Source organism: Hypomesus nipponensis, chromosome 14 (genome assembly GCF_054491055.1).
Source record: "Hypomesus nipponensis isolate SF chromosome 14, ASM5449105v1, whole genome shotgun sequence".
Lineage (NCBI taxonomy): Eukaryota > Metazoa > Chordata > Actinopteri > Osmeriformes > Osmeridae > Hypomesus > Hypomesus nipponensis.
In genome coordinates, this window is record NC_140374.1 from 22078879 (window position 1) to 22098204 (window position 19326).

Genomic DNA, 19326 nt, shown 5'->3' on the forward strand with positions numbered 1-19326 from the left:
CTTTGTAAAAGCCCAGGGAGAGTTAAGACAGAGCAGTAGTCTATCTCCCAAGCTCCCGCACAGAAGCCCACAGACACATCTGGAAAGAAAAAAGTGCAACATCTTTATTTCAATTTTGGTAACAGATGGATAAGCAGGCATTAAGTCATCCCCTTTTTCATCTTCTGCCTTGGACAAGCGAGCGTCTCACACAGCATTTAAACATCTTTAAACACGTAATAACCTAACAACATCAAACCTTTGAGTTCCCTTACGGAATGTGTTTACTTATACCATACACGTGCTCTTAATTATACATACACTTTTTATACCAAGGCTGTACACCATACATGGACAAGTAAAACAGTAAGCAGTGTAGCGGCTTTAAGAGGTAAGACTACAGTAGAATCACAGTTCTAAAACAAGAAGGTAGCCCTCATGGAAAGTTCTGCCCTTTAGGAACTGAAAATAAAGCATTTCCTCCTGCCATGATTGCAGAAATGTCTAAAGATAGATGAGATGGACAGCAGGGAGAGAGAAGACATTTCCTTTTCAGAATAAACACATCAGAATGTTTTTAACCTGTGGCCTCTCAGTGGGGATGATAAGAATGGCACCCAGACTGTCATACCCACACACCTGGAGAAGTCTCTCAACAGCTCACATTACCGCAACAGGAACAAACGTCTGACAGACTTTCTGTGTAAAAACTGCAGAGTTATTTTTATTGCAGATGCATCCAGTGCATGAGCAGAGCATTGCATAAATACAAAATATCAAAATATTCCCTTACAGACTGCTCTTTCGTTCATCAAAACTGAAACTCCTATGCAATGGCTTCATATCATGTTCAAGATAATGTAATTGCACCATCTAGAGGCCATAAAGAGTCAAAACCTCACAACATTGTTGGTGGCGAGGTCCGAGACCAGGTTGTAAAGAAATATTCAGTCAACCCACCAACATACAATCCCTTAACTTCCTGTAACTATACAGAATTCACATATCTCACATCATTACCTGAGCAAATCTTTTTTTTAATAAATCGATGAATGAAATAACCGTACTTGCAAGCAAGAAAATATAAAAATCCTGGAACCTATGAAAAATGTGCAGATATAAGAAAACATGAACATAATTATAAGATAACATTTTATATACATACTTTTTTGCGTCATAAAATATAATTTTGTGTTGTCTGCATGTTATCTCCATAGATTCTCCTACATCATACATTTAATAAATTAGAAAATACAGAATATAAATCAAAGAATGGACTCGAGTGTATAGGATGACATAGAAAAATAAACACACTTTTTTTCTTAAAACTTTCTCTTTTCGAACTCCTATTGCTTTCTGAAACTAGAGTATTTGAGATCTGCGGAGAGTTGGATGAATAGAGGAACTGAAGAGAGGGAGGCTGCCATGGCTTAGGCGTTGTGGTAGCCATTTTTGTCAGGATTTTTCTTGGGTTCAACATTTTCATAGATGGTGAGGGCAGCAGTGTTCTGGTAGATTAAGTCCACATTTGTTCCAGTTCTGGATCGGATGATGTCCACAGCACACTGGTTTAGGAACACATACTGGTCCTGTAAAGACACAACACTTTATTCAGCTTCCCCAAACAAGCATCATACTGTAGCAAAATCTGAAATGTGCACCTTTGAAATGCTGTTAGATCAACACAGAGTGTGCATGCGTCTGTGTGTTTGTGTGTGTCTCACCTCTGTCTGCACCATTAGGGGTCGGTGCATGCGAAGGTCATGGATGGTTCCATACACGTCAACCATGCTGTCCCTCTCAATCTGGAAGAGGAGACGGTCAATGGCTATGAAGGTGCCAGTCCGGCCCACACCAGCACTGTGGAGGGCAGGAGGAGGAGAATAGAAGGTACAAAGCGAGAAAGATAAAACGAGAGAGGACATGATCAGCTCAGATTTGTGTTTGTGTGAACTCGAACGACATCCATGTGTGTGTGAGTGTGTGTGTGTGAGTGTGTGTGTGTGTCTGAGCCAGCTGACCTGCAGTGGACGATGGTGGGGGAGTGGCGGGAGAACTGATCCATGTGCTCCCTGACCAGGTGCCTGAAGTTGATGAGCAGCTCTGTGGTCTCAGGGACCCCGTGGTCTGGCCAGGCGGTGAAGTGGAAGTGGCGCACTGAGCGGGTCTCTGCTGTCTTCACCTGGTGACCAGAGAGGCACACTCATTTCTGGTTGGAGGCTAACGCAACAGAGGCCATTTCTTGGAAGTCTCTCGTCATTTTGAGGTTTGATTCTCTAATTCAGATTCATAATATAGAAAGCTTAAGCATTTATTTTGCCAAATTGAACATGATACATTTGAAGAGAAGTATTGTCTACCTGACAATTCTATCCTTAACCTATTGTTGCATTAATAAAATCGTACATTTTTTACGTCGAACTCCCTAATAGTCCAGTCTTCAAGGGGGAGTTCGGAAGTGGTTGTTACAGTGATGTTTTCAAAGTGCTTGGTGTCGGCCGGCCAGTATTCCTCACATTTCACCTAAGAGAGAAAAGATTGCTGTCTGTCAGTTTCTAACTGTACATTTGTGTGTGATACAATGTGGGTGTTAGCGTGCATATACTGTTTAGAGCATGAAACGGTATGTAATTATTGTTTCTGTGTGTGTGTGTCAGTGTTAGGGTGTGTGTGTGTGTCAGTGTTAGGGTGTGTGTGTGTGTCAGTGTTAGGGTGTGTGTGTGTGTCAGTGTTAGGGTGTGTGTGTGTGTGTGTCAGTGTTAGGGTGTGTGTGTGTGTGTGTGTGTGTGTCAGTGTTAGGGTGTGTGTGTGTGTGTGTGTGTCAGTGTTAGGGTGTGTGTGTGTGTGTGTCAGTGTTAGGGTGTGTGTGTGTGTGTGTGTCAGTGTTAAGGTGTGTGTGTGTGTGTGTGTCAGTGTTAGGGTGTGTGTGTGTGTGTGTCAGTGTTAGGGTGTGTGTGTGTGTGTCAGTGTTAGGGTGTGTGTGTGTGTCAGTGTTAGGGTGTGTGTGTGTGTGTGTCAGTGTTAGGGTGTGTGTGTGTGTGTGTGTCAGTGTTAGGGTGTGTGTGTGTGTCAGTGTTAGGGTGTGTGTGTGTGTGTGTCAGTGTTAGGGTGTGTGTGTGTGTGTGTGTGTGTGTCAGTGTTAGGGTGTGTGTGTGTGTGTGTGTGTCAGTGTTAGGGTGTGTGTGTGTGTGTGTCAGTGTTAGGGTGTGTGTGTGTGTGTGTCAGTGTTAAGGTGTGTGTGTGTCAGTGTTAGGGTGTGTGTGTGTGTGTGTCAGTGTTAGGGTGTGTGTGTGTGTGTCAGTGTTAGGGTGTGTGTGTGTGTGTGTGTCAGTGTTAGGGTGTGTGTGTGTGTGTGTCAGTGTTAGGGTGTGTGTGTGTGTGTGTGTCAGTGTTAGGGTGTGTGTGTGTGTCAGTGTTAGGGTGTGTGTGTGTGTGTGTCAGTGTTAGGGTGTGTGTGTGTGTGTCAGTGTTAGGGTGTGTGTGTGTCAGTGTTAGGGTGTGTGTGTGTCAGTGTTAGGGTGTGTGTGTGTGTCAGTGTTAAGGTGTGTGTGTGTGTGTGTCAGTGTTAGGGTGTGTGTGTGTGTGTGTCAGTGTTAGGGTGTGTGTGTGTGTGTGTCAGTGTTAGGGTGTGTGTGTGTGTGTGTCAGTGTTAGGGTGTGTGTGTGTGTCAGTGTTAGGGTGTGTGTGTGTGTGTGTGTGTCAGTGTTAGGGTGTGTGTGTGTGTGTGTCAGTGTTAGGGTGTGTGTGTGTCAGTGTTAGGGTGTGTGTGTGTGTGTGTGTCAGTGTTAGGGCCACTCACTCGTCCCTGTTCGTTGCAGCGGGTCAGCATGACCAGGGTCATGACGTTCTTCTCCCAGATCATCCTCCAGAACTGGTCCACCGTGACCGGCAGCGGACCCTGGGCCGCAATAAACTCCTTCCTGGAGTTGTATCCCTGCCAGGTGACACACAGCGTAAACACACACACCACCTACACGTATGGTGCTCTACCTGTAACTCTTTATTCATCTAGCATCTTCAGCCTGCTTGTTTGATATAATGTATCCAAACTTCTCGTGACTGATCCTAAATCAGACAGACTGATCCTAGATCCCTCTGGCCTCCTGCTCTGAGATCCTAGATAACAGATTGAGTGTTTGTGCTCAGCAGAGTCAAGACAGAGGCCAACAGAAGCGATGAGATCTGGACGTGCTGATGGGGAGGAGTCAGTACGCACCGGGATGTAGTTAGCATTGATGTAGTCATCGAACACACTCCCCTGGGTGGAGAGTCTCACTCTAGAGGAGTCGTCTAGGAAGAGACGGGGGGATGGAGGGGTTGAGAGAGAATGAAAATAAAGGAGAGAGGTAGAGAAACATGTAGAGACGCAGAGAGAGGAAGAGTTCACCTAGAGTTCAGAGTGCCTATCTACTCACCTGTTTTGTGTGAAGCCGATGTTTGAGCCGGGTATATATAATAGTTATCTATTACTGTATGTTTTACTGTGTATGCATATTTCACAAGAATTACAAAAGATGGTTGAAATATACTAGGCTATATTGCTCTGTTTTGCAATGAAGATTGTGTTGTATTGCTTTGTTGAAGATGGAGGATTAGATATGAGAAGCGTTGATGGGTATGGTAAGTGGAAAGAATGTTGAGTTACTGACAAGAGGATGGAGGTCATAGTTGACTTACAGGGCAAAACATTGTTGTAACGATTCTTTGGCTTGTTCTCCACAGCCAGAGCACTGTTTTTAGCTTGGGCTGTGCCGACGGTCTTAAGTTCCTATACACACAAACACACACACAAAAAAGTGTGCTTGTTCTTTTCAAGTTTACATTGATCTTTAAATGTTTTGGTTTTATCAGTCATTTTGTTTACCTCAAACTCCTCAGCGAAGCCACAGTTGGAGTCGGCTTTCTGCTTCTTGTAGTACGCTTCATAGTCCTCTACCTTCACTGCCACACTGCTGCTCACAGAAACTCAGGGTCAGGAAGTACATCATCCATCCACAGTGTCAGGGAAAGATCCTTTCAATGACTATCGTTTGCTCAGGTCTGCCTGCAGTGTCATGTGGGTGGGCTTTTTGGGAAAACCTAATTTTTACCATTGTACTAGACCCAAACCATAATTTAGGATTTCCCCAAAACATCAAAACACATCAAGACTAAAGGGTGAAGGGTGGACTGTGTCAGAGTATACAGATCTACTAAAAACAACTCAAAGGCTTGAATACAAAATGGGAGTTACCAGGATTCACCATGTGAATTCATACTTACACTTTAGCCCTGAAAAAAGAAAGAGAAATCAATGATGTTAAAAGTGATCAGCTGTGTTTGCTTTGGGATCAATTCATCAAAGTCAGGATGCACAACCGCTGTATATATGTTAGGGTACGGGAAGTGTTCAAGACTCACCTGAGGGAGTGGATCTGGATGTCTGAGTTGTCTTTCTGTCTCCGTCTGTAATTGGAATGACATGATCTTCAAGCACCCAACAACCAACTGCTAACCACAAAACCTACTACTTCCTGTATGGAACTAGGATTTTCCATGATGATGTCAAGACGAGGGGTGACGTGGAGACTATACCTCATCCAGTATACAACAAAGCCGATCAGGATGATGAAGAGGACGGCGAAAACTCCAAGCGTAGCCCCGACCGCGATGCCAATAACAACTTTAAAAGAAGAGAAACAGACACATGATCTAGTGTATGGTGGACACTCCCCGGTGTTCTGGTAGACGGGGCTGCTGGAAGGTGGGTGCTACCTGGGCTTTGTGGCAGAGTGACCATGGGGTACCACTGGGTCACTGTGAAAAAAGACGATGTCACGCTCACACGATTTGACCCGGGCTGGATCTCAAGCAGAGTGAACAATACTATGGCATACCTGGAACAAAACACACAAAAATAAACACAAACGTCTCTCTGACTTTCTTTTTGGTCGCATGCCTCAGAGTGTTGCTAAGTTCCCGGTTGTTCTCTGCGAGATGCCCTCCCAGCCCTGGAGCCCAGCTGTCCTTACCTGTACTTGTGTACTGGTTTCAGGGCAGGGTTGCTATAGCCTTGCCAGGAAGTTCCATCACCTATGTCTAAGGTCGGGTAGTCCCCTCCGCTTCGGCTGGACTGAGACATAGAAAGATTTTGGATGGTTGCCAGGTATGCTTTCTCTGAGTCCTTGTAGGCCTTATCCAGGTACATATCAGGGTTGATCGCTGGACCTGGAATTCAAAGCGCAACAAGTAAAGCGTATGCCACTTCTATGGGGACCAATGAAACAGGATGTATTGGACACATTTAGTGAAATGATTGTCTAAAATGTTGTCCAGAAAATAAATCTTCTGTCAGTTATTGCGCTCCTTATCAAACACAACACTTTTAATTCTGTACTTGTAATATTTACACTTACACTAAGACAATAATTATTTATATTTATTTTATTAAGATATGATATTTTTTATAAAGGGTAGGCATTATAAGCATGAGCTTCAGCCAACATCAGACTGATGTGAATATGCTTTTGTTTGAAGAAAACTGTGAAACTAAGTTGTTTGTCTGAAATAAACAAAAAAATAACTTGACTATGTGCCTCCACAATGACATCACTACTATATTGACATTTGAGATCCATTGACAGGAGGTTTATGTCGTATAACAGAGGGAAGAGAACATACTGCTGGTATCAGAAGTCACCAGCACACCCCATGCTGTGATTGGTCCATTCCTGTTGTCCAGGCGACTGCGGTGAAGTTGAACCATGAACCTGTCGTGTTGTGTATTGGTGATCAGCACCAGATCTTCATAGTTGGATGGAATTGGTGGACCTTTGTAAAAGAAAGAATCGACATTCACAACCTCAATTGCTGACATGATGGCATTTGCATAACAACTAGTTTGGTAATTAAACTAACACTAAATCCTAACCCATCAGTTTTAATCGACATTAATCCATATTATTGCTGTCTAAGAATGCCCATACTTGTAATGCCTGTAAGGGTGGTGCAATCTTGGATCTCGCTCGGAGGGCCACATGCAAACGTCTGGACAGCCACAGTGTAATGTTTGTAGTGACTCAGGTTGTCGAAATTGTACGTGCACGTTGGGTTGCACTGGGGGTTGAAAAGGGTGGAACCGTTGACAGTAAAGCCTGTTCTGTTTCCCTCAGGAGGGCTCCAGGACATGACAAGCCTGGCCTCAGGGCCGTTAGGGCCCTCACACTGCAGGCTGGACACGGGACTTGCCTCTGCAGCACAGATAGGGTTGGACAGAGACAGGAAAACAAGCCAGTCATGATGATTAACATGGAGTATGACACATTTGACAGTAAAAGTAAGTGTACTTTCACTAACTTAGTCATTTCACTCATTTAATAATCCGAGGCGCTTCCTATAGCTAAATCCAGCCCTCTGCAGGCCCTTTACAGTCACCCACACGCCAGTCTCTAAGAAAAACTTGTTTCAGCCCCACTTTGAGAACCACTGGGCTACCTTTCGAATGCTACTGTGAGGCATGGCACAGGTCCTGCCTCATCCTCTAGAGCGCATCTCCCAGAGCTTACTTGTACAGCTGGAGATGTCGACGTGAGCTCCTTCTGTTCCGTCAGCTGTCAGTGTGGTAACCCTGAAGGTGTAGGATGTCCCAGGAGCTAGGCCCGAGATGACTGCGGTGTTATCTGATGTATTTTTAGCGGAGAGCGTCCAGTCCACGGCGTACTTGTAGCTTGGTTTGTAACCTGTAGGCTTCATCCACCGCAGGGTGACCTGCTTCTCGTCTATCGCAGTTACATTCAGACCCGAGATACTTTCTGGATCTGGTGGTTTGGAAAGGGAAGGTGGGGTGAGTGTTAGAACACAGCTAATGACTGGGCCCAGCGGGGGAAGAAAGGGGCTCACAGACAATTGCATGGAGGGGTGATCAGATCATGAGAGGTCCGGTTATGCTATCTTGATTGTTTGTGGCAGATGATTGAGGTGGAGAGTGTGCGTGAGTGCGTCTGTGTGTGTGCGTGTGTCTGTGTGTGTGCGCGTCAGTTAAACCACTCACGTGTAGTGAAACTCATCTGCACCGCCTTGCTCAGAAACCTTAACGGCCCCTCTGTTACCACGGAAATGACGTATGGAGTCCCTGACTCCAGGCCAGTGAGATTAGTCGTCGGTTTTGTGGTTGTGAAATTGTTTCCATTCCCTGCAGTTGATGTGTACGTCACGATGTAAGATGAGCTGTTGCTCATCAGAGGGCTTTCTTCCCAACGCAGAGACAGGGATCTGGTGGTCTTGGTCAAGATACTTATGGGTCCAGGTGGATTTGGAACTGAAAGAAACATCCAAATGATCAGAATGTTGCTTGGGGTCTGACGGGTCAGGCGCCCGGCGCTGTTCATCATACTCACACGTCGCCGTGGTAACGGGTCCTGATGTCGCGTTGAAAGGTCCGCTAATCGTGGTCACCGTGGCATTGTATTGTGTGGCTGGATTCAACCCGTCAACCCTGAAGCTTGTGATGTTGGAGTTTAGAGACTCTGGTCTGTTCCCCAGATATGAGCTCAGGACCACCACGTACCCCTCCACCCTCCCTAGGGGGGGGAGCCAGGACACCTGGACAGAGCTGTTACTTCCTGTGTTACTGATGTTGGGATGGACCACGTCAGGTTCTGTTTAACATGGAGACAGGAGGAGAGAGAGAGAGAGAGAGAGAGAGAGAGAGAGAGAGAGAGAGAGAGAGAGAGAGAGAGAGAGAGAGAGAGAGAGAGAGAGAGAGAGAGAGAGAGAGAGAGAGAGAGAGAGAGAGAGAGAGAGAGAGAGAGAGAGAGAGAGAGAGAGAGAGAGAGAGAGAGAGAGAGAGAGAGAGAGAGAGAGAGAGAGAGAGAGAGAGAGAGAGAGAGAACAACCTCAGGCAGGGGTGGAGCCAGATCATGGTTAATGCAGGTGCTGATGGTGTGTTATCATTGACAGGGGAGCTGCACTAATACTATTCATGAATTAGCTCAACTTGGCCACTTGTGATGCTAATTTGAACGGAACTGCAGTTGTGCTAGCTGCCGTCTCTGCGTCCGCGGCAAACGCATCAGCAGACCGCTCCGTGTCAGACTCCGTACAATTAACATCCGATTCTGAATCTGGATTCTGCTGAAGCACCTGCTAGTCCCTCCCTAGCGCTGCCCATGACCTCATCAGATGTTGATGGGTTGAAGACTGGGAAGCTGAGATCAGTCTTACTTGTGTACTGGTAGGTGAGATCAGTCTTACTTGTGTACTGGTAGGTGAGATCAGTCTTACTTGTGTACTGGTAGGTGAGATCAGTCTTACTTGTGTACTGGTAGGTGAGATCAGTCTTACTTGTGTACTGGTAGGTGAGATCAGTCTTACTTGTGTACTGGTAGGTGAGATCAGTCTTACTTGTGTACTGGTAGGTGAGATCAGTCTTACTTGTGTACTGGTAGGTGAGATCAGTCTTACTTGTGTACTGGTAGGTGAAAACAGCCTCTCCCTCCGTGCCGTTCCCTGTGATGACTGAAACGCTGAATGTGCAGTTGGTTCCAGGTATGAGGTCAACGACTACATCCCCTTCACGCGTCACAGTGTGGTTTTTGGGGGCTGACACACACCCCTGGACGCTGATCCTGTAGGTGTAACTGTTCTGGGACTCGTCAGGTTTGTCCCATGTCAGACTCACAGCCGTCATGTTCAGAGTGGTGGCGGTCAAATTTCGAATGTTAAATGGTCCTACAAGGGAGGATACAAGACCATTGGAATCAGATTGGGATCACAACATTAGTTTTCCCTCCTGAGAAGGTAACTTCAAACTAGTCCTGAGTGGCACCAGCATTTCGGCTCAATCAGGAGAAGAAACCCCTGAATTGGATTCTACCCCTGCAGACCACCCCACAATGCAGTGGAACCACTGTCACGTACGTGTGAAGTAGACCACTTTCACAGGGGTTGCCATGGTGCCGTCCTGGGTTGTTGTGGTAACGGTGGAGGTGTAGGCACTTCCTGACTGAAGCCCAGGGATGGTTGTGTTTGTGGTGGTGACATTGTGGGAGCTGAAGAGGAAGCCGCTGGAGTTGACTGTTTCTACCTGGTAAATGAAGCCCTGCTGGTACTCTGTCTGGTCCCAGGTCAGGGACACGGTGGTGACGCTGACCTTGCTCACTGTCAGGTTACTCACAGGGTACGGCTCTAGAGGAATGGACAACAGCTGTGATATTTGTGTGTGTGTGTGTGTGTGTGTGTGTCCGTGCTCAATATAGACACCTACTGGTGGATATTGCTTTCGTCAACACCAAACTCTCGTAGCCAGGCGCTACGACTGTCGTCACGGAGATGGAATAGAGAGTTCCCGATGTGAGGTTCAGAAACTGGAACCAGTTGTTGCTGGTACTGGTCTTTGTACTTGAGTTGATCTGCACTGAGAAGTTGTAACGATCAGCCGCCATGAGGGCCGGCCGGGTCCAGCTGATGTTGATGGATGAAGTAGTTTGTTCCACACTTGTGACGGGTCCAGGTGTTTCGGGAACTGAGGGAAAACAACCATCATGTCAAGTCAGTTTATCTGTAAACCCCATTTCAAAACAGCCGCCGCCGACCAAAGTGCTTTACAAAGTTATCAAAAAAGGCATAAAAAAACAAAAAAACAACTGACAAACAAAACAAGTGACCCTAAACTGAAAGCCACAGAATAAAAACATGTTTCAAGACGAGACTTAAATGTCTCGGTGATGGGGGATGACCTGATAAAAATGGGCAGCTTATTCCACAGACTAGGGGCCACAACGGGAAAGACACGATCACCTTTGGTTTTCATCCGAGTCTGTGGAATGGCTAATGGTTCTGGGTTATACTCCTTATTATAACTAATACTATTAATAAAAGTGTAAGATGGGACAACTTTGGAACCATACTTGTGTAGCTGTTTGTTATTGTTGGGTCAGACATGACCGTCTCTACAACGACAACCACAGCAATGGTATAAGGGCTTCCAGGGACAAGATCAGTCAGTGTGGCGTTTTCAACCGTGGTGTTTAGGCTCCGATTCACAGAAGCCCCATTGATGGTCACCAGGTATGAGTAGCTGGATTTGTGGTCACCCTGCTGGGACCAGCTCAGTCTGATGGTGCTGCTGTTTGAATCCACCACCGTGAGGTTAGTGACCGCCATGGGCTCTGCAGGCAACATGGAGGACATTGTTATGTAGGAACGATGCCCTCAGAAAACCACGATGTCTACTTGACCTCATTAACATACGCATGGGATAAACGATGAAGAAAGTCGTTGTGTGCGACAACTTACTTGTGTAGCTGAATACAAGCTGAGGACTGGCTTCACTATCCTGTGCTGCTACCGTCGTGACGGTAAAGTTGTAGCCGGTACCGGGTTCTAAATCATGGACCAGATAGGTGGTGTTGCTGCCAGAGGTAAAGCTGGCCTTGGGTCTGAGGATTTGGACTCTGTAGGTGTAGTAGGACTGGGCAGAGAGAGGGAGCACCCACACCAAAACAACTGAGGAGGTATCCTTTGGTGTGGCTTGAAGATGTGACACAGGGTTGGGCACTGGCACAAATAGAGGCAACATGATAAGTTAGGAACACACACAGTTAAACACAACATGATAAGTTAGGAACACACACAGTTAAATACAGAGAATGACTTCAAGGTCACGTCATGAAAGGTGCCTCTAGTACAAAGCAAGATCTGTTGTTAGATTTCCTGATGTTGTTTTTTCACTGATGACTCGTGATGCTGTACTCACAGGTGAACGATGAGTTCTGAACAGGGGTACTCGTAAACACCTGAGGTCCCACGGTCACCACGGTGATGTTGTAGCGAGTTCCGGATGCTAGGCCACTGAGGGCATAACCGTTGATTTTTGAAGATACACTCTGGAGATGACTTGAGGACTGGTAGGTGATGTTATAGGTGATGTTTGGAGCTGTCTCCATAGAAACAGGGAGGACCCACTGCACATTCAGAGATGTGCTTGTCTTGGAAAGGAGAAGGATGGCACCAGGAGGACTGGGAACTGTTATTCAGGAAGAGATTCAAAAGTTATAGATGGACAAATGCCTGTATGAAAATACAAAACCTGATTAAATTCATATTTTTAAATGGGGACTGAACATTATGAATTGAGTGAACACGCATCAATATTTTTTGGGGGGGGATTAAGTGTATTATTAGGGGTTCTTTGTAAAGGTGATAATGAATACTTGTTATGTTACAAAACGGCTTAACCATGACATTTCAAAGCTGCTCCGTAGCACTTACACTTGCTAATGCTAATGTCTCCTCAAATGGATGTCATCTTTCCCAAGTCCTTTGGTTATTGTGTGGTGCTGTTCAATGAAGTGGTGTGTGTACTCAGTTGCTCAATGTATAAAGATGGATACAGTATGGTGACTGTTCTGTTTCATGGAACCATCACACACACAAACACAGACACACACACACAGAGACTGACATGGTGGATGCTATCCCTGGCCATGATAACTTACCAGTGGCAATCTGGTCTCCATCTGTCTGGTTGCTGAAATTTCCAGCGATAGAAGTGACTGTGAGCAGATACAGCCTGCCAGGCAGAAGGTCAGTAAAGTTGGCTTTCTTCGTCACATTAGACATGGTTTGAATGGTTGTCTTTGGCTGTGAAGCTTCATTGGTGAGGCTGACAGTGAATACATCTACCCTTCCAGCTGGAAGGGTCCACTCCACATACACATAGCTGGTACCTCGATCAACAACACTGATGTTGGCAGGTTTCTCAGGCTCTGTCAATGGCACAGTTATATTTCTCCATTCAGTCACACTACAAGGAACACCAATCTAAGCAATATTATACATGAGGGTTTTGCTGTTTACTGCAGCTATTATTGACAAGGCACAAATGCAATCATTAATATTAATAATTGAAGAACATGTCATTAAAGTAAAACTGTATTGTATTTCCCTTCAGACTGGGGGACTGGGACTTACTGACGAAAGAGGTTGCTGTGTCACCGTTGCCCTCAGTGAAGTTGTCACCAGCCACTGCTGTCACTTTGAAGGTGTACTTGGAGCCAGCGACCAGCCCAGATATACTGACAGATGTGTCACTGGTGTTTTTCTGACCAGTCGTGTCGCCAGAGGTCCAGTCCACTCTGAAGAAGCTTCTCGCCAGGATAGAATTCCAATTTAGCGACACAGACGAAGTGGTGATGTTGCTCACTAAAAGGTTAGTGACATTATCAGGCTCTGTTGAAATCAAGGTTAAAGTTGGGAAAAAAAGGGGTTAATTTTACAATTCACAAAACAAACAAGTTCTGTGAACTGCTTTAACTACAGCTTGGTTAGTAAATATTGATCTCAATACATTGTTTTAAAGTCTAAATAGGCTTCAAATAGCCATATGTAAACTTTGGGTAGGCTGAGGTCGTAGAAGCTTCCCTCCAAGCCTGTTGGTTAGGAGAGGGGTACAGGTCCAAGCCTGTTGGTTAGGAGAGGGGTACAGGTCCAAGCCTGTTGGTTAGGAGAGGGGTACAGGTCCAAGCCTGTTGGTTAGGAGAGGGGTACAGGTCCAAGCCTGTTGGTTAGGAGAGGGGTACAGGTCCAAGCCTGTTGGTTAGGAGAGGGGTACAGGTCCAAGGCTGCTGGTTAGGAGAGGGGTACAGGTCCAAGCCTGTTGGTTAGGAGAGGGGTACAGGTCCAAGGCTGTTGGTTAGGAGAGGGGTACAGGTCCAAGCCTGTTGGTTAGGAGAGGGGTACAGGTCCAAGCCTGTTGGTTAGGAGAGGGGTACAGGTCCAAGCCTGTTGGTTAGGAGAGGGGTACAGGTCCAAGCCTGTTGGTTAGGAGAGGGGTACAGGTCCAAGCCTGTTGGTTAGGAGAGGGGTACAGGTCCAAGCCTGTTGGTTAGGAGAGGGGTACAGGTCCAAGGCTGCTGGTTAGGAGAGGGGTACAGGTCCAAGCCTGTTGGTTAGGAGAGGGGTACAGGTCCAAGGCTGTTGGTTAGGAGAGGGGTACAGGTCCAAGCCTGTTGGTTAGGAGAGGGGTACAGGTCCAAGCCTGCTGGTTAGGAGAGGGGTACAGGTCCAAGCCTGTTGGTTAGGAGAGGGGTACAGGTCCAAGGCTGTTGGTTAGGAGAGGGGTACAGCCAAAGCTTACTTGTGTAAAGGGTCTTGGTGAAGGGAGCCCCTTGAGTGATATTGTCCTGGGCCAGGGCAATGATCCGGACAGTGTAATTAGTTCCTGGATCCAGTCCTGTTATGTCAGCAGACACAGCATTTGTGAACAGGAATCCAGTGTTCCACTCCACCTTGTACCCTGCTGTCTGTCCAGAAGGCTTGGCCCACTTCAGGAGCACGGAATCTTTGCTCGACGTTATAACGGGTGTCATGACAACTTCCGGTTCTGAAAGTAGGAGAATAAGGAGGGGGAAGTACAGAACATAAGAAGTGTGAACTCGGCAAAGGAACTTTCTAATAGCCAGGTCTTTAAATAAGCAAGTGACAATCCAGACAACAGCATCATAAGATCAGAAACATCTAGGCATCCATCAACTGAAGAGGTGCAGGTAAGTGATCTAAATGACGACAAAAACAAGCAATCAACAGCCCTGGGCTTACTGTACTGCGCAGAGCGGTTTGCCAATACCTCACAGATTTTTGGCAGTTGTACCTGTAATTGTTTAGTGCTGACATTTACCTTTATAGCATATACTGGAACAATTCTACATGTGACTAAACTATGAAAGCTACATACTATAAACATCATCTTACTGGTGTAGACTGAAGTCACAGAGGGCTTCCCCTTCGTTAGGTTATCTCCAGCCACTGATGTGACTGCAAATGTGTAATTCACTCCAGGGATCAGGTTTTCTACTGTGAAATCTGTTTGAGTAGTTGTTCCAGTCATATATGTACTGCCATTATTCCACTCTACTCTATAGAAGAACCAGTATCCAACTGGTTCAGTCCAGTTCAGGACCATAGAGGAAGTTGTGATGTTAAAAACAGCGAAGTTCCTGATGATGTCAGGCTCTGTGTGCAAGAGAGGGGCAGTTTGGGGGGAAAACATAATTATGTCCAGATATTTGATGAATCCCTGCAATGCAAGACTAACTCTTGAAGAAATAGAGTAGAAACAGTATATTTAATCCAAATGACAAACTTGTTCTTTTTCAAGACAAGCTTACTTGTAAAGAATGATTTGTCAACACTCTTGCTCTCTGTTTTGTAATCTCCAGCCACTGTTGTGACTGCAAATGTGTAATTCACTCCAGGGATCAGGTTTTCTACTCTGAAATCTGTTTGAGTAGTTGTTCCAGTCAAAGATGTACTGCCATTATTCCACTCTACTCTATAGAAGAACCAGTATCCAACTGGTTCAGTCCAGTTCAGGACCATAGAGGAAGTTGTGATGTTAAAGACAGCGAAGTTCTTGATGATGTCAGGCTCTGTGTGCAAGAGAGGGGCAGTTTGGGGGGAAAACATAATTATGTCCAAATATTTGATGAATCCCTGCAATGCAAGACTAACTCTTGAAGAAATAGAGTAGAAACAGTATATTTAATCCAAATGACAAACTTGTTCTTTTTCAAGACAAGCTTACTTGTAAAGAATGATTTGTCAACACTCTTGCTCTCTGTTTTGTAATCTCCAGCCACTGTTGTGACTGCAAATGTGTAATTCACTCCAGGGATCAGGTTTTCTACTCTGAAATCTGTTTGAGTAGTTGTTCCAGTCAAAGATGTACTGCCATTATTCCACTCTACTCTATAGAAGAACCAGTATCCAACTGGTTCAGTCCAGTTCAGGACCATAGAGGAAGTTGTGATGTTAAAGACAGCGAAGTTCTTGATGATGTCAGGCTCTGTGTGCAAGAGAGGGGCAGTTTGGGGGGAAAACATAATTATGTCCAAATATTTGATGAATCCCTGCAATGCAAGACTAACTCTTGAAGAAATAGAGTAGAAACAGTATATTTAATCCAAATGACAAACTTGTTCTTTTTCAAGACAAGCTTACTTGTAAAGAATGATTTGTCAACACTCTTGCTCTCTGTTTTGTAATCTCCAGCCACTGTTGTGACTGCAAATGTGTAATTCACTCCAGGGATCAGGTTTTCTACTCTGAAATCTGTTTGAGTAGTTGTTCCAGTCATAGATGTACTGCCATTATTCCACTCTACTCTATAGAAGAACCAGTATCCAACTGGTTCAGTCCAGTTCAGGACCATAGAGGAAGTTGTGATGTTAAAAACAGCGAAGTTCCTGATGATGTCAGGCTCTGTGTGCAAGAGAGGGGCAGTTTGGGGGGAAAACATAATTATGTCCAGATATTTGATGAATCCCTGCAATGCAAGACTAACTCTTGAAGAAATAGAGTAGAAACAGTATATTTAATCCAAATGACAAACTTGTTCTTTTTCAAGACAAGCTTACTTGTAAAGAATGATTTGTCAACACTCTTGCTCTCTGTTTTGTAATCTCCAGCCACTGTTGTGACTGCAAATGTGTAATTCACTCCAGGGATCAGGTTTTCTACTCTGAAATCTGTTTGAGTAGTTGTTCCAGTCAAAGATGTACTGCCATTATTCCACTCTACTCTATAGAAGAACCAGTATCCAACTGGTTCAGTCCAGTTCAGGACCATAGAGGAAGTTGTGATGTTAAAGACAGCGAAGTTCTTGATGATGTCAGGCTCTGTGTGCAAGAGAGGGGCAGTTTGGGGGGAAAACATAATTATGTCCAAATATTTGATGAATCCCTGCAATGCAAGACTAACTCTTGAAGAAATAGAGTAGAAACAGTATATTTAATCCAAATGACAAACTTGTTCTTTTTCAAGACAAGCTTACTTGTAAAGAATGATTTGTCAACACTCTTGCTCTCTGTTTTGTAATCTCCAGCCACTGTTGTGACTGCAAATGTGTAATTCACTCCAGGGATCAGGTTTTCTACTCTGAAATCTGTTTGAGTAGTTGTTCCAGTCAAAGATGTACTGCCATTATTCCACTCTACTCTATAGAAGAACCAGTATCCAACTGGTTCAGTCCAGTTCAGGACCATAGAGGAAGTTGTGATGTTAAAGACAGCGAAGTTCTTGATGATGTCAGGCTCTGTGTGCAAGAGAGGGGCAGTTTGGGGGGAAAACATAATTATGTCCAAATATTTGATGAATCCCTGCAATGCAAGACTAACTCTTGAAGAAATAGAGTAGAAACAGTATATTTAATCCAAATGACAAACTTGTTCTTTTTCAAGACAAGCTTACTTGTAAAGAATGATTTGTCAACACTCTTGCTCTCTGTTTTGTAATCTCCAGCCACTGTTGTGACTGCAAATGTGTAATTCACTCCAGGGATCAGGTTTTCTACTCTGAAATCTGTTTGAGTAGTTGTTCCAGTCATAGATGTACTGCCATTATTCCACTCTACTCTATAGAAGAACCAGTATCCAACTGGTTCAGTCCAGTTCAGGACCATAGAGGAAGTTGTGATGTTAAAAACAGCGAAGTTCCTGATGATGTCAGGCTCTGTGTGCAAGAGAGGGGCAGTTTGGGGGGAAAACATAATTATGTCCAGATATTTGATGAATCCCTGCAATGCAAGACTAACTCTTGAAGAAATAGAGTAGAAACAGTATATTTAATCCAAATGACAAACTTGTTCTTTTTCAAGACAAGCTTACTTGTAAAGAATGATTTGTCAACACTCTTGCTCTCTGTTTTGTAATCTCCAGCCACTGTTGTGACTGCAAATGTGTAATTCACTCCAGGGATCAGGTTTTCTACTCTGAAATCTGTTTGAGTAGTTGTTCCAGTCAAAGATGTACTGCCATTATTCCACTCTACTCTATAGAAGAACCAGTATCCAACTGGTTCAGTCCAGTTCAGGACCATAGAGGAAGTTGTGATGTTAAAGACAGCGAAGTTCTTGATGATGTCAGGCTCTGTGTGCAAGAGAGGGGCAGTTTGGGGGGAAAACATAATTATGTCCAAATATTTGATGAATCCCTGCAATGCAAGACTAACTCTTGAAGAAATAGAGTAGAAACAGTATATTTAATCCAAATGACAAACTTGTTCTTTTTCAAGACAAGCTTACTTGTAAAGAATGATTTGTCAACACTCTTGCTCTCTGTTTTGTAATCTCCAGCCACTGTTGTGACTGCAAATGTGTAATTCACTCCAGGGATCAGGTTTTCTACTCTGAAATCTGTTTGAGTAGTTGTTCCAGTCAAAGATGTACTGCCATTATTCCACTCTACTCTATAGAAGAACCAGTATCCAACTGGTTCAGTCCAGTTCAGGACCATAGAGGAAGTTGTGATGTTAAAGACAGCGAAGTTCTTGATGATGTCAGGCTCTGTGTGCAAGAGAGGGGCAGTTTGGGGGGAAAACATAATTATGTCCAAATATTTGATGAATCCCTGCAATGCAAGACTAACTCTTGAAGAAATAGAGTAGAAACAGTATATTTAATCCAAATGACAAACTTGTTCTTTTTCAAGACAAGCTTACTTGTAAAGAATGATTTGTCAACACTCTTGCTCTCTGTTTTGTAATCTCCAGCCACTGTTGTGACTGCAAATGTGTAATTCACTCCAGGGATCAGGTTTTCTACTCTGAAATCTGTTTGAGTAGTTGTTCCAGTCAAAGATGTACTGCCATTATTCCACTCTACTCTATAGAAGAACCAGTATCCAACTGGTTCAGTCCAGTTCAGGACCATAGAGGAAGTTGTGATGTTAAAGACAGCGAAGTTCTTGATGATGTCAGGCTCTGTGTGCAAGAGAGGGGCAGTTTGGGGGGAAAACATAATTATGTCCAAATATTTGATGAATCCCTGCAATGCAAGACTAACTCTTGAAGAAATAGAGTAGAAACAGTATATTTAATCCAAATGACAAACTTGTTCTTTTTCAAGACAAGCTTACTTGTAAAGAATGATTTGTCAACACTCTTGCTCTCTGTTTTGTAATCTCCAGCCACTGTTGTGACTGCAAATGTGTAATTCACTCCAGGGATCAGGTTTTCTACTCTGAAATCTGTTTGAGTAGTTGTTCCAGTCATAGATGTACTGCCATTATTCCACTCTACTCTATAGGAGAACCAGTATCCAATTGGTTCAGTCCAGCTCAGGACCACAGAGGAAGTTGTGATGTTAAAGACAGCGAAGTTCCTGATGATGTCAGGCTCTGTGTGCAAGAGAGGGGCAGTTTGGGGGGAAAACATAATTATGTCCAAATATTTGATGAATCCCTGCAATGCAAGACTAACTCTTGAAGAAATAGAGTAGAAACAGTATATTTAATCCAAATGACAAACTTGTTCTTTTTCAAGACAAGCTTACTTGTAAAGAATGATTTGTCAACACTCTTGCTCTCTGTTTTG

The 19326-nt window shown here is 44.5% G+C and overlaps 1 protein-coding gene across 1 annotated transcript; it reads right to left on the minus strand.

Moving 5' to 3' along the window:
• Nucleotides 1-82: 82 nt before the first annotated feature.
• On the minus strand, nucleotides 83-19243 carry LOC146259207 (receptor-type tyrosine-protein phosphatase beta-like). The gene is made up of 38 exons (XM_084672390.1): nucleotides 18870-19243; nucleotides 18454-18714; nucleotides 18038-18298; nucleotides 17622-17882; nucleotides 17206-17466; nucleotides 16790-17050; nucleotides 16374-16634; nucleotides 15958-16218; nucleotides 15542-15802; nucleotides 15126-15386; nucleotides 14710-14970; nucleotides 14096-14341; nucleotides 12931-13188; nucleotides 12456-12725; nucleotides 11714-11983; nucleotides 11254-11514; nucleotides 10866-11126; nucleotides 10223-10480; nucleotides 9877-10143; nucleotides 9421-9687; nucleotides 8355-8615; nucleotides 8009-8275; nucleotides 7524-7775; nucleotides 6945-7208; nucleotides 6640-6789; nucleotides 5991-6186; nucleotides 5734-5855; nucleotides 5554-5641; nucleotides 5380-5424; nucleotides 5242-5250; nucleotides 4844-4931; nucleotides 4657-4747; nucleotides 4196-4269; nucleotides 3779-3913; nucleotides 2386-2502; nucleotides 2001-2161; nucleotides 1704-1839; nucleotides 83-1568 (listed from the first exon to the last, which is right to left on the minus strand). Exons 1-38 carry the CDS (start codon nucleotides 19165-19167, stop codon nucleotides 1410-1412), a joined length of 7881 nt encoding a protein of 2626 aa, XP_084528516.1. The 5' UTR covers nucleotides 19168-19243; the 3' UTR covers nucleotides 83-1409.
• Between the last annotated feature and the right edge of the window lie 83 nt (nucleotides 19244-19326).